General features: G+C 33.5%; 1 protein-coding gene across 1 annotated transcript in view; it reads right to left on the reverse strand.

The window, feature by feature from the left end:
• LOC136041309 (lipoamide acyltransferase component of branched-chain alpha-keto acid dehydrogenase complex, mitochondrial-like) overlaps window positions 1-14,142 on the reverse strand; it is a 36,777-nt gene extending 22,635 nt beyond the window's left edge. Inside the window, exons 1-2 of the mRNA XM_065725934.1 lie at window positions 14,051-14,142; window positions 117-256 (exon numbers count right to left, since the gene is read on the reverse strand). Of these exons, the coding sequence (XP_065582006.1) occupies window positions 117-256; window positions 14,051-14,063 (153 nt within the window). The 5' untranslated portion in view covers window positions 14,064-14,142. The remainder of the gene's footprint in view (window positions 1-116; window positions 257-14,050) is intronic.
• Window positions 14,143-14,720: the final 578 nt, after the last annotated feature.

Consider the following 14,720-nt stretch of genomic DNA (forward strand, 5'->3'; position numbering starts at 1 on the left):
AAAAATTGTTTATATGCCATTTTGTTACGTTTTTGCGAGTCGAGCAAACGTTTCGGAGAGGGGTTCCAACCCCCTGATTACGACCTTGTTTAAAAGTTATATGTGGCTTCACTTACGTTGTGTTCCAAAGCTATTTTCCGTGCAGCAGGGGTTCCACGCGGTGCTCCTCTTCCGCCACCTCCAAAGCCACCACGTCCTCCCCCTCCTCCTCCTCCACGGCCACCTCGACCTCCTCTGTCACCTCTTGGAGTAAAACCTGAAAAACACAACAAATTAGTGGGAAGTAAAAGAGATATAGAGGCATCCAGTGTTATTATGAATATACTATTTCTGGTCATGGTCTATACCTCCATGATAGTACTTTCTGGAAGAAATGGTATTTTTCTCTAGCATAATAATTTATAGTATACACTCCCTGCAGCAATTCAAAGACATTAATTAACATTGTTGTCAACAGATATGCAGCCTATATTCTTAAGTTATGTGTATTCTATTGTTTAGTTCAATCTGTTTGGCTTTATATTATTTGGTTCTTCATATACTTAAAACTTACTCTTATTTTTTTTTAATGGTATAGCACTTTCCTCCTAGTCATACTTGGAAAATAAATATTTTGGTTATAATTGTATTTGCTGTAATCTTAGATACCAAAGAAAACTGCCATTGATATTTTAGCATTATGTCCTTAGAACCAAGGCTAGTGACATATGGTCAACATACTTACACATAAGGAGGGACAAAAAAAAGATCTGAGTCCAAAAAGTTACTTTAAGATTTAAAAAATACACTTTTGTTTCTTCTTCAAGTTTAGGGGGTGACAACCTTTTTATAAAACAAAATGAGTGATTCTAGTATAAAAGTAAAATCAAAACACCAGAAGGAACACATGAACAGTTTAAAATTAATGTCAAATTTCAAGCCTGACTGTCTTTGGGCTGCCCTTGAAGATGTATAGACTACCAGTAGGAAATGTCAAATTTATGTCCCTTTAAGGTCCAAGACAATTGAATGACTTGTAAAGCTGTATATTGAATTGCCATTTTCTAATACTTATGAACAGGAATAATCTGACAATTTTCTACATCAAGTTAAAAAAAAGTAAGCATTTCTTAGTGTATCACTGATGTAGGATGAACTCAAAAATCTTAATAGTTACAGAAGGGACTGGGCTCAAAGGCCCCCTCCCCCAAAATTTGTTTGCCTGGAGAAATAGCTAATATTTATCACCAGGATGTGGACTATTGGAGAATATTTTCAGAAGCTTGAATAATTTTGGAACACATTTTTACAGACTTTTAACAAACAGATAAACATTCAAATGGAGAAGTCCATTTATTAGACATTGAAAGCAGATACAAAAGCCTGGATATTTTCAATCACATATATAGCAACTATCATAGCAGAAATGCCAAAGCATTAAAATTAAAACTAACATATTGATACAGAATATAATAATCAACTTCCAGTTTGTTCACTAGATTTGTTTGAGAGAATTCAATAACAGGGGTATTATATAATTTGATGTATTAATACCTAAAATACTTAATTTAAGGTATTACGTTGAAAATACAGATTTTGAACCTTAGATGGGAATGTGCCCAGCTGCTCTACCTGAGCATTTTCATTGCTTACAAAATAGAGATATGTTGCTGCTCATTTTTCCTGCCATCTGTTGTTAGGTATGGCATAAAACAATTACCATTTCTATTTTGAAAAATATATCTATTAAATTATAAAGAAAAGAACATTAAGCATCTAACAATTCCTTTCCCAAATTAAATAAAAAAAAAACAGGTTTTTTAACTGAAAGTAAGAACCAACATTAAAACTTAAAACGAACAAAAATTACTCCAATTTTGAAAGGGGCTGTTCCCTCCTCAGCACCCCGCTCTTTACGCTACTTTTTAAAACAATAAAAAACTTTAGCGTACAGAGCGAGGCGTTGAGGAGAGAGCAGCCCCTTTCACATACAGAGTAATTTTTGTTTGATTTAAGTTTTTGTGTTGCTCCTTACTTTCAGTTAAAAAAAACTTTTTTTTTTATTTAATTTCTGAATGTTTTTGAATTAATGCATGTTTTGATTTTGGCTCACCACACATGAATAATTAAAACAAAATTTGCATATTAATTTATTTTTTTTGGCTAAATGGTGTTTTCATAGTTTTGATTGGATGATTTTGGAAAAAAAAAGGAGTGGGGGAGTAGGCCTAGCTACCCTCCAATTTTTTGGTTACTTAAAAAGGCAACCAGAACTTTTAATTTTACGAACGTTTTTATTAGTAAAAATATACGTAACTTACGAATCAACTTACGTAACGAACTTCTAAATCTGTATGTTTTTATTACATATGTAAGGGGGTTCGCCCCCTCGTCAATACCTCGCTCTTCATACTGAAGCTTAAATTTTGTCCCAATTCCTTAAGAATGATCCCTGAATCACAAAGGCAAATAGAATAAGTGGTTGAAATAATAAAAAAAAAAACTTTAGTGTGAGGAGCAAGGTATTAGAAGGAGGTGAACCCCTCATATGTGTTATAACTTCTGTTCGTTTTAGTTTTAATGCTGTTCCTCACTTTCAGTTGAAAAAACTTTTCCATATTTATTCTTTCATTGCTCTTTAAAAATACTAAAAAATCCTGCACCCCCTTCACGGAAATTCTCTTCCATGACAAATTCATCAATGGAAAGTCCCCCCTCAACCGAAAAATCCCACTGGAAGTGTCTGTATACTATCCAATAACCCTTACTATGTGTAAACACTGGCCAAGGTTTATAACTTGCAGCCTCTCCCATGGGAACTGTGGGGGAGTAAGTTGTCCCCAAAGACACAGTTTTTAGTTTTTTTTACTATGCTGAATAAAATAGCTATCTCAGAAATTTGATCTGGTGACTTAGGGAAAAAATGAGCATGGGAGGGAGCCTAGGTGCCCTCTAATTTGTTTGGTCACTTAAAAAGGACACTCTCGCGACATTCTATGACCACTGGGTCAATACAATCACACCTGGGAAAAAAGACATTAAAACAAATAAACATGCATCCATAATCCATCTTGTGGAAAAAAATACAAAATTCCGCATTTTTGTAGATTGGTTCTCTGATATACTGAATCTGATGGTGTGATTTTTTGTTAAGATTCTATTAAGGGGTGTTTCCCCCTATTTTCTAAAAAAAAAGGCACATTTTCTCAGAATTATAACTTTTGACAGGTAAGACTAAAAATGCAATTCTTTTGATGGAACTATTGGTATCAAAATTCTGTTTTTTTAGAGTTTAATCCTATGCAAATTAAAGCACAAATGTTTAAAACTCAAGACAAGCATAAATTAGGTTATACAAGACAAAATAGATAAGATGAGCAGAAATTACTATAAATGAAGAGATGAATCCTAAAACAAAAAGAAATCACGATGAACAACTAAGTAAGATTTAAAACAAATATATAATTAATATAAATAATGGGTGGCAATGCAACCCCTCAAATTGTCCCATAGCAGGTAGTGTCAATTAAGCTTTGCTGAAAACTTAGTACATTTCTGAAATGGAAATTCCTGTTCAGCAAATTGTTTCACTGTGCTTGGAGAGAGTGAAATTAAAAGGAAGGAAACAGAGACAAGCATAAAATCTTGCTGAATCAGTAAAAAATTGATTGTCACAAATTTTCCATTTCCTTACAATAAGTGCAATTATGCCAAACATCAAGCTCCCCAAAGCTTAGAATTTCATTTCTGATTTACTGAAAAATAGACAAATACCTTAAATTGAAAGCTTATATCCAACTAATTTTCTACACACTTAAAAATACAGGATTTAGAAGGAAGAAACCTCTGAGGATCAAATGTTACTTATTAGACAAAAAAAAAACTAAATTGATTATAACCTATTTATTTACTGATTAAATCAGACTTACCTAATTGTTAGATCCAGCAGGATTTGCTGAATTTAATCAGTGTTAAATGAAAATCCATAAAAAATACATTTAGTTTTCAGTAACGTGCAAATGACACTACTGTATAACCTTGAGAGGATGGAGGCGGGATTGAAGGATGGTAACACTTATAATTGCAGTAACATCAATTTTAACAATATGAAAAAAAAGAAGGGGATGGTGAAGTTGAGTTATCAGAAAAGTAGAACCACTAAGTAGAACAACTAAAAGTAGGATAAAAAGTATAAAATTTACACCTTTTAATTTTAAAAGCTTTTTAAATCTAGTATTTCTTCTATATAAGTCTTTTTTTTATTTTTCTTCTTGTATCATTTTAATAATGGAAGAAAAGAAAAAATTTGAGAAAAAAAGGATCTATTATTCCCTGGGCACCCCATGGAGAGGAATACTAAATGGATTAAAGACAAATACGATTTTCTCCAAAATGGTATTCACTTCTAATAATACATTGTAATATTGTATTTTCATTATTAATAGCTATATCTAGATACAAATATATATATAAATATACATTTATAATTATCAGCTTTCTTGTTGTTTAGAAAAAGGATTTTTCAAAACAATCATACAAGTTCAAACATATAAAATAAACATTGTCTTTGAAACAGGTTACAGATGAAACCATGTTCAATTTTTTCCATAGACACAAACCAATTTTCAAACCAAATATTCAACAAAACAATGTAGAGTTTTCTAGGAGCAGGGTCAGGAAGTGATAATTTGTAATATACCATGGATATTTAAGATAGGAGCCATATTCTTTCATTATTACAAATAACTTTTGTATACTATAGCACCATATTTCTTTCTGGAAGAGGATGGGGGGGGGATAAAGGGTTGTACCAAGAGGGTACAACCAGTTATGCTCATTATATCATTAAGCAATTTAAATTCTGATTAAGTTTCAATTGCTCATTAATAACAATGTCAGTTTATTTAACTTTTGGATTTGCTTTATAATTTCCAGGGAAAAATTTTGTTTTTTCTAGTTTAATTCATAATCATTTTATAATTAAAATTGTGAACATCTATGTAATCAGTTCCATTTACAAGAAGAAACATGGTGGTAGTGGCTGCATAGTGATTTTGGACTCCTATATTGCAATATTAGCTTCAGATTCATAATCAGCAATATTATAAACTCTTATATACCACTTAAGTGAGGATCAAGCACTATTTGGAAAATACACTCAAACTGTTTATACTTTGGACTTTTATTTCAAATTATGCAATAAAACATTTGTCAAAAAGTGCCCAGCATTAATTAAAGAAACCAGCATTGATAAAAATAAATAACAAAAAAAACAAAAAAATAAATGAATCTTATTTGTAAAGTATGTGCTTAAAATTTTCTGATTTAGGAAAATCGTGCTGCAATATTAATGTTATTTAATTATTAACATTTAATCATTTACCTTAAAGTTTAAATAGTTAATTAATTAAAATTAATTAAAACTATTTAAATAGTTCCTGAACAATCATGGATCAAGAAAGGTAAAATTTGTTAATAAAAACAAAGTTGACAAAGAGGGTTGCATTAGAGGGCAGGTAAGCCAAAGGGTCCTTTGGTCTACTCAAATAACCATACAAAACTACTTGCATGACTCTAATTTCAACAAGGTGTGATATGACCATAATATGTTAAATATGTACTTTATGTACTGTGATTTCAAACCCAATATAGCAATCTAGATTTGAAGTCAACAAACTCAAAAACCACTGAAATCTAATCTAAGAAAACACCAATACCATTTATAAAATATGTACATACACACTTTTAATGATTAGCATTTAATAATTTAGAACTATACAGTAAGTCAGAGGGGGCAACATTTTACACAGCAAAAGCCAGTCATTGCTTACCCTGCAACTACTATTATTATTATTGTCATTTATTTTTTCACCTTTACTTGACAACAGTATATTGGGTAGAATATATCATCTTAAAAGAAGTAGAAAAAACAAGCAATGAAGGAGGGAAAAATTACACAACCAAAAGAAACCAATATGATGATGATGTGGATAAACACAGACACAAGCTTTTTGCTTTCTGTTATCCTTTTTCTTTTTACTTTGCAACATAATAGACAAAGGAAATTTGATAACTTTAGTTCAGAACTTGGAACAATGATGGTGAAGGCTAAATCAGAGCTAGCTGAACTACAAACCTGTATCATCCAAACAATGTTTATCATTTCATATGTTTATACTTTTACAACTGTTTTGAAAAAACCCTTTTTCTAAACAACGAGAAAGCTGATACAAATAAATGCATATTATTTGTATGTAGATATTGCTATTTTTTTTATTTATTTATTAATACCAAATATGGTAAGCTTTCAAGCATATTACAACAAATAAATCATATTACAAACATATTACAACAAATAAATATACTTTCTGAATAAAAATGTTTGTCACTAAAACCATTTGGTATCATTCTTATTGAGGTATCCTGGGAATGAAAGATTCCCTTGCCCTGCTTCACTGCTGCCTCACTATAATTACTATATTTACAGGAGTACTCACATCCCTCAGGCCCCTCCTCTTGTGGCTATGATGCCATTTATGCTCTACTGAAAATAGGCATTTGTTTATGCAAATTTTTGTTCTTTTGATAATAGCACTATAAATCAAATAGATACTGCTAAAACTTTTGGAAATTCTTTTTTAACCAAGTATTAGTTAATCAGTATCTCAATTACTATACTACTACTACTAACAGCTCACTGTAGCATTAAGCTGCCAGAGGCCAACAGAGCAATGCACACTCCTCTATCCCTATCCATGCAAAACCTCCCTCTTTACACCCTCCCAAGAAGTCCTATTTCCCATAAATCTTTCCTTACAACATTATCCCACCCCATTCAAGGATAACTTGATTTTCATTTTCACTCTAAGTAGTCTGAGAAATCAAATTGAAAATTTGGAGGAGAGGATTAGTAGAATAGAAAAAAGCTTGATGATTATGATCAAGAATCCTTACTCGATAGTCTTGTTTTTCATGGGGTAAAGCAGTTACCTGGTGTAGACACTCGTACAACAATATCTCGCATTATAAATAGCAAAATGTCTGTGACAGATGTCTCCTCTTCCGATTTGATTAATGTATACCATCTCCGATTGAATAATCCGACTACACAGCATGAAGAAAGGTCTATTAGAGTTGCTCTGATCATTGTTAAATTTTCTTGCAAAGATGTGGCCCGTAGAGTGTTTAAAGCAAAAGCTAAACTTGGTTCAACTGGTGTTTTTGTATCGGAGTCTCTAACTAAACGTCGCCGGGACATTTTGAACGCAGCAAAAGACAAGTATGGTCAACGAAATGCCTGGTCAGATCAGGGTCAAATTTTGGCAAAGCCTAGTGCAGGGTCAACAGTCATGACAATCCGTTCTATTACCGACTGTATTTAGTTACTTTGTTTCATATGTTATGATTAGTGTTTTTTTACATTTGTTTATTTTGTTGTAAGATTTTTGCTTATATTTTCTTCTTTTCTTTTTTTCTGTTTTATGTGTATTTTTTCTTTCTTGCTTTTTTTTTCCAGTTAGAGAGATTTGTTTTGGTATGAGATTTCATTTACTCTTGCTGCGTCTATACTGGATGATTTAATGAGCTGACCTTTTCTCCTTGAACAGGTTTTGTCAGCACAAATAGCAAATGATATTGAACCTTGTATGAACCAAGTTAAATTTAAACAGTTGAGAAACAGTGTTTATGTTCAATGTTCGCAGATAAACCCCATGGAATCTGATTTACTGAGTTTATGTGCCTGGAATTGCCACCTAACCACGTGTTATGAGGATGTATTGCAATTTCTCTCGGATTCTCAAGGTAAAGTTAGTTTTATTGGTATTTGCGAAAGTTTTTTGAGTCAGGAACACTGTCTCATTGTATTCTTTTCCAGATTATAATTTGGAGATTAAAAACCGGACGTCACTTTATAGAGGGGGAATTGCGTGTTTGATTTCTAAGTCGTTGACATACTATGTTAGAAATGATATTGATGTTTGGATAGAGGGTAAATTCGAAAGTTTTAGCCTGGAATTAGATATGGGAAGTAGTAAATTTTTGATTAGTGTTGTGTATAAGCCACCAAGTGCTAGCTGGGAAGAATTTGAACGTGGGTTTGATCAGTTTGCTTGTGAGGTGTCTTGGACAGGTTTAGATTTTATTTGTATGGGTGATTTCAACTTTGATCTGCTTACATTGAATGGAGCGAATTTTGATTTTCTTAATTTGATGGTTGCTCATGATCTTTTCCCCATAGTAAATATTCCAACACGTGTTACAAGTCATTCAGCCACTCTTATTTATAATATTTTTGTTGGTACTAAGTATCTGGACTGTAGTTATGCTGATGTGGTTCTATACCCTTGTTCGGACCATTTCCCAGTTGTTGGAGCAGTACCTTGTGGTCGAATAAAAAGAAATAAAATAAAAAAAGTAATGTCTGGGTCATTGAAAAAGGTGAATTTACAGAGGTTTGGTGAAGAGTTGAGTACCATTGATTTTAGTGAGATTATGGTTATGAAAGATAACGCTTCTGGTGCATTTGATCATATGATGGGGGTTGTACAGCCAATTTATGATAAGACTTGCCCAGTGAAATTCTTGAAACCCCGTAAGCGTGAACCCAGGAAGCCCTGGATAACTATTGAAATTCTTAAAGTGTCAGATTTGAGAAATCAAGCGTATGTTGAATGTTTAAATAGTGGATGTGCCATTAAACTGGAAAAATTCAAAATAATACGCAACAAAGTAAACTCTATGAGAAGAAAGGCTAAAAAAGAATACTTTGCCAACAAATTGAGTTCAAATAAGGATAATACTAAAAGAATTTGGAAAGTTATTAATGACCTATTGGGAGGGGGGAAAGAAGCTCCACCTAATTCGCTACTGATTCAAGGTGAATTTGTTAATGATGAAACAAGTGTCACAACTAAATTTGCTGAGTTTTTTTCAAGTGTTGGGCAAAACGTACAGGCGCAAGGGTTGGTGAACTTTAATAATGATTTAATGAAAGATGAATTTGTGGATGATAGAGGAATTGGAAATGAAATTGAATTTCAGCCTTGTACTGGAGATGAAATTCTGAAGGTTGTGAAAACAATCAAATCGAATTCAGCAGGGATTGATGGCATTAATCTGAAAACTTTTAAGTCAGTGATGTGTTATTTAATACCATGTCTAGTCCATATCATCAATCTTTCCCTCCAAACCAGTATATTCCCTGATGCGCTTAAAAGGGCAAAAGGTGGCTCTAAGCTAGAAATTGAAAATTATAGACCCATATCAATCCTACCCTTGTTTTCGAAAATATTTGAAAAAATTGTGCATAAAAGGCTTTATGATCACCTTATGAAAATGGGGATGTTAAGTGAAAACCAGTTTGGCTTTAGGAAAGGTCACTCAACGGCGGATGCCGTGCATTCCCTTTGTGATACTGTAAATAAATGCTTTGAACATGGTGAAATCCCTTTGACCGTTTTCATCGATTTTAGAAAAGCATTCGATACAGTGGATTTTAATATACTACTCAAACGTCTACAATCACTTGGAGTTCGTGGTAATTATTTAAAGTGGTTTAATAGTTTTTTAAGTGGTAGATCTATTCAAGTTGTATTAAATGATGTGTTTTCTTCTCCTTTTCAAGTGAGGTGTGGTGTACCTCAGGGGTCTGTTTTGGGACCACTTCTGTACCTTGTGTATGTTGATTCAATGCGTTTCTACTTACCTGAGTGTTGTATTACAACTTTTGCAGATGATACAGCTTTAACTATGTCTAGTCAATCTGTTGATGATTTGTTGTTGAAAGTTAATAGGGTATTAAAGGCATTTTTTGTATTTACAAGTTTGAGCCTTTTGTCAGTAAACATTAATAAAACTAATTTTATGATTTATAGGAGAGTTGGTAAGCCTCCATGTGTTGATAAAAAGATGTTTTTAAATGGCAGGCCTCTGTCACAACTGCATGAAGTGCGTTATTTGGGGTTCCAGCTTGATTGTAATCTATCTTGGAAGAACCATAGTGATCTTGTTGCAGCTAAAGTTGCTAGTTGGTTTAGGAATTTTGCGTTGATTAAAGCATGTTTTACCATTACCAGTTCTATTATTATTATACCACACCATTGTTGCACCTTATATTTCTTATGGTTGTGTCCTTTGGTCTAGTAATTTCTATGCAAATTTTAAAAGAGTGCAGATCCTACAAAATAAAACAGAACGTCTTCTTGGTAATTATGTAGAAAATGTGAATGATACCGCGTCATGTTTTAAGAAATTACAAGTGCTTAACATTGGTCAGATTCGAGATTATCAAGCTGCTGTTTTTGCATATTGATGTTGCAATGATGTATGTCCTCCAGTTTTTACCAGTTTTTTTTTTTAGTAAATTGTTCACTCCATGGGTATGAGACTATAGAGACAGATAATTTTATTGTTGAGTACCGAGACACCACACGTGCAGCTTTCAGAATTAGGTATTTAGCTCCGGCTATTTGGAATGATATCCCAGCTGGCATTAGGGAGGCAGAACATATTGGGTTGTTTAAAGTAAATTTAAAAAAACATTTATTGGAAGTGGGGAGATAATTCTTTTTTTTCTTTTTCTTCTTTTTTTTTAATTATTGTTAGCCTTTATTTATTTATATTCTGGCATTAAGGAGTAATTGAGTGAGAGTGTTTTGTCCTTTTTCAGTTTCCGTTTTTTTTAGTTTCTGTTTTGTTTTTTTTTCTTATTAAATTAGGTTGAGAATCAGAGGATTGCAGCCGTCCAACATCAGGCTCTTTGAGCCTTCCCCAGGGCGGTTGTGTGTATTTATAGTTTTTGTAATTAGTAGTTAATAAAGAGAGTTCTTCTATCATTTTGTAGTACATGGTTGGCAAATAAGGACAATCCTTGGCAATCTGTTATTTTTCATCTGCAAGATTTGTCCTAGCCATCTTATCCTTTCTGTCATTATAGCTCTAGAAAGCAGGATTGGACCACATTTTTCATACTGCTTACTTTTTTAGATCAATCAGCAACAACCAAAGCAATCTGTAAGCAATTTCTCTGGAACACCTCTAGTAAATCATCTTACAGTTTTTTGGAGTACCCACACTTCATAACTATACTCCACCACTGTCACCACTGTAGCTTCCAATATTTTAATCTTGGTTAGCAGACTTATCTTCCTATTCTTCCAAACCTTTTTTAACTGCAAAAAAGAGTGCTAGAGAGATGCAATTTCCGCCCGATTGGTAATAGTGATCACATGGCAGGTATGGTTCAAGAACCATTCTCTAGCAATTTAGAGTTGGCACCACTGCACAATAGCAACTTTGGATTGAGTGTGTGAGACAGTTGGGTATGACAAGCCATCCTCCAAGCTGACTCTCTATTATTATTATAGGCATAAACCACTTTCACAAAAAGAATATAGCACAAATTACATGCATTAAATGTATTTTGCCACACATCACTCATTGTTTCAGCTTAATACCCATAAACTGAAGCAACATTGACAAAATCAAGAAATGGAAAAATGCATGGAAATATATGGTTTTGGCAATATATGAGATGCAGTTTTTAAGTAAGGTCCATTGGAACACAAGTACACAACAAAAAGTTACTTCAATAAAATAATTTTTTCCAGAAAGTACATGGATTACTCTATTTTTCAACATAGTTCCCAAGTTAGTTCAAACTCATATTATGCCTCTCAACAAATTTTAAAATACCCTCTTCATAAGCACTTGCCAACTGCCCTAATGACCAAGAGTTCACACCATTTTAACCATTTTAACAGTTCACACCATTTTAACAGTTACCACTGTGGTGTTGCTTGAGGTGGAGTAATGGATAGTAGATGCTTGGAGCAGGATTAGAACAGTAGGGTTGCCAGCATGTTGTGTGTTTTGTTTTGAATTGCTCTGCATAACTTTCTCAGGGTTTGGCAGAATACTTCTGCATTGATAGTGGTTCCTTGTTGCATGAAGTCAACCAAAATAACACCATGCCTATCCCTAAACCTGATGCCATAATTTTGCACAGGGACAGTGTGTTTGGCCTTCATCTTTACAGGTGAGTGTGTGTCTCTATTCTATATTCTGTTGCTTCAACTTGGGCATGGTATAGGAAACCCATGTTTCACTCATGGAGTTCTAAGACCCAACAAGAGCATAGTTTTCTAAACTGTTGTTGTTTAGAAACAATTTTGTAAAGCACTGACCTTGGTACCTCAGGAAATTGATTTGTTAGATCTGTTATTGTGAAGCACCTGTTCTTACAAATACCTTGCTCAAATTGAAGTAACCAAATTGTCTGTAATCAGAAAAGGCTGACCAGAGCCCACTTATAATGAATAATTTCACTGCCATCTTTGAATTTTTGTACACACTTATGCCCTTAGTTTCTAATCATAACAGCATCATCATACACTTTACAAATCTGTCAATGAATTCCTGCAGCAGACAGGTTCCTTGCCTGTCCTTAAACATTTTGAAAGCACAGAACAGAACCATTTTGAAAGCACCCAAGACATACTGGTAAGTGATGTGTTTCCTGTAGTATGCCCATGAACTACTAGTATCCCCAATGAAATGGATCTTAATTAGAAGAAACACCTCATATTTACAGATTCAGGGATAGGGGTGGCATAAGTGGTTTGTGCATAGAAAATCTGTGAACTGTATTTGTTGGCAAACATGAAATAAGTATCATATTTGTGTGTGTGTGTGGGTTTCCTCATGTGGAGAGAATCTGCCAAACAATGGTAATTAATTTTATTGCCCTTCTGCATAGTTGAATCACTAATCATTTTCTTTTCCAAGATACAATAAAACTCATCTAGAGTTTTGGCACCCTTTGGATTTAAAAAATTGTGGAAATCCTGACATCCATAAGGTATATGTTCACATTTACCAAAACATAGCATAGAAAATCATCTGGCCTACTTCATAGGGTATATTAAAGAAAGTGTACCTTGAAAGCAATTATTTACCTGAATCAACAATAAGACAAATGTAACATTCTAGTTTAGATACTTTTCACTCTCTTTGAAAGGGAGGTTATAAAAATGAAATTTTCAGAATCTAGGGCCAAAAATATCTTCTGGGAAGGCATTGCCAAGCTTCTATGTAAACCCTACATGTTCTGGCAAAAAATACAAAATTCAACATTTTTGCAGACAAGAGCTTGAAACCTCTATAAAATAGGAAGTTATTAGTGCTTCAGTTACAAACAAGAGAATTAATAGAGTATAGATTAGATGTTAGAAGTAAAAACTAAAACCATTAAACCATTCCCAGAGCAGATATCCCACCCCTCTTCCTCCTTACTAACTTCAGTCATCAAACTATAATTGATTTAACCTATCTAGTTATATTACAAATCTTATTATGAAAAACATCAAGTCCTAGGCCTATGTTCTTTTTAAATATTTTTTTTTTTTATTGAGAAAATTATATCTAATATATACTTTTTAATTTAGTGACTCTAGCCTATCTTGAGCATCTTTATCCATTTTATCCTATTTCTGATCTATTTGCAGATGTAGACAGTGCATTCACATCCAATCCATTTTCAAAGGTTTTAACAGAAAAACAAAAATCTAATTTGGAATTGATAGATTATAGAGAGCAAAACTTTAAATAGGCTATGAAGAAAAAATTTAGGCCTACCTGAGCAAATGTTGTTAAAAAGGAAGCATTTAACTTGCAATGAACTAGGCTTGCCTATCCTCTTGATGACATTACTCTGAGGTCTATGTCTGATATAATGCAAAATTGGAAGTTTCAAAGGCAGTATATTTGCATAAATTCTGATTTGGCACATATTGTGTGGTGTAATAGGGACTATTTTACACTTTTTTAATCGTTAGCTTTCTATCCTGTTTGATTGAATAATGAATCTATGCACTATATTGCGGAAAATCGCAAGGTTTAGAAAAAACATAGAAATTCCTTAAAAAATCCCCAAGCTCCTAAATGAAATAGTTTTCCCTAACAGACTTCAAATTCCTTATAATAGAAGGAAAATCCCAAGAATGGAAAATCTACTAAGAATTATAGATACACAGAGAATCCCTAGTCTTATTAAACAATATTTGTAGACTACCTGGTTTACCCATTTCCACGTTTCTATCACTAGCCTCGCTGTTGTAATCTTTTCTTCTTATTCACCAGAAATTGCAATAAGCTGCGTTTTATATCAACAGATTTGATGAGAATGTTAAACGTCCCTGCTGCCTAGGATAACCTTGACTAAAAAATCAGTGTTCACTTGCTGGAATCTGTCTCAGGTTGAAACGGAAGCTGACATGCTCATTTTCTTACGAATCATGTTTTTATTTAAGACTTCAATTGTTCTATAAAAATAATAAAGTAAGAGTAAGGGCAGAATAGCATAATAATATACTAGTGTTAACAACTCATCGCAGCGCCAAGCCACCTGAGGCTGACTAAGCTACGCACGCTGCTCCTCCGTCCCAACCTATTCATAGCGCCCCTCTGTTAACCCTCCCAAGAAGTTCACATTTCCCTCAAGCATTCCCTAATAATATCTTCCCACCCCAGCCAAGGACGACCTGCTTTTAATTTAGTCTTAGACAGTTGGTCGAAAAGGACAAACTTTGACAATCTGGTATCCACAGAACATGTCCTACCCATCTTAACCTTTCTCTTATTAAAACCCTAGAAACCAGGACTGAACACCACTTTTTAGACAGGCTGCTATATGAAATACGGTCAGTCAGACAATCCGTAGGTAGTTTCTGAGGGAAAAATTT

Source organism: Artemia franciscana, unplaced genomic scaffold, assembly GCF_032884065.1.
Source record: "Artemia franciscana unplaced genomic scaffold, ASM3288406v1 PGA_scaffold_135, whole genome shotgun sequence".
NCBI lineage: Eukaryota > Metazoa > Arthropoda > Branchiopoda > Anostraca > Artemiidae > Artemia > Artemia franciscana.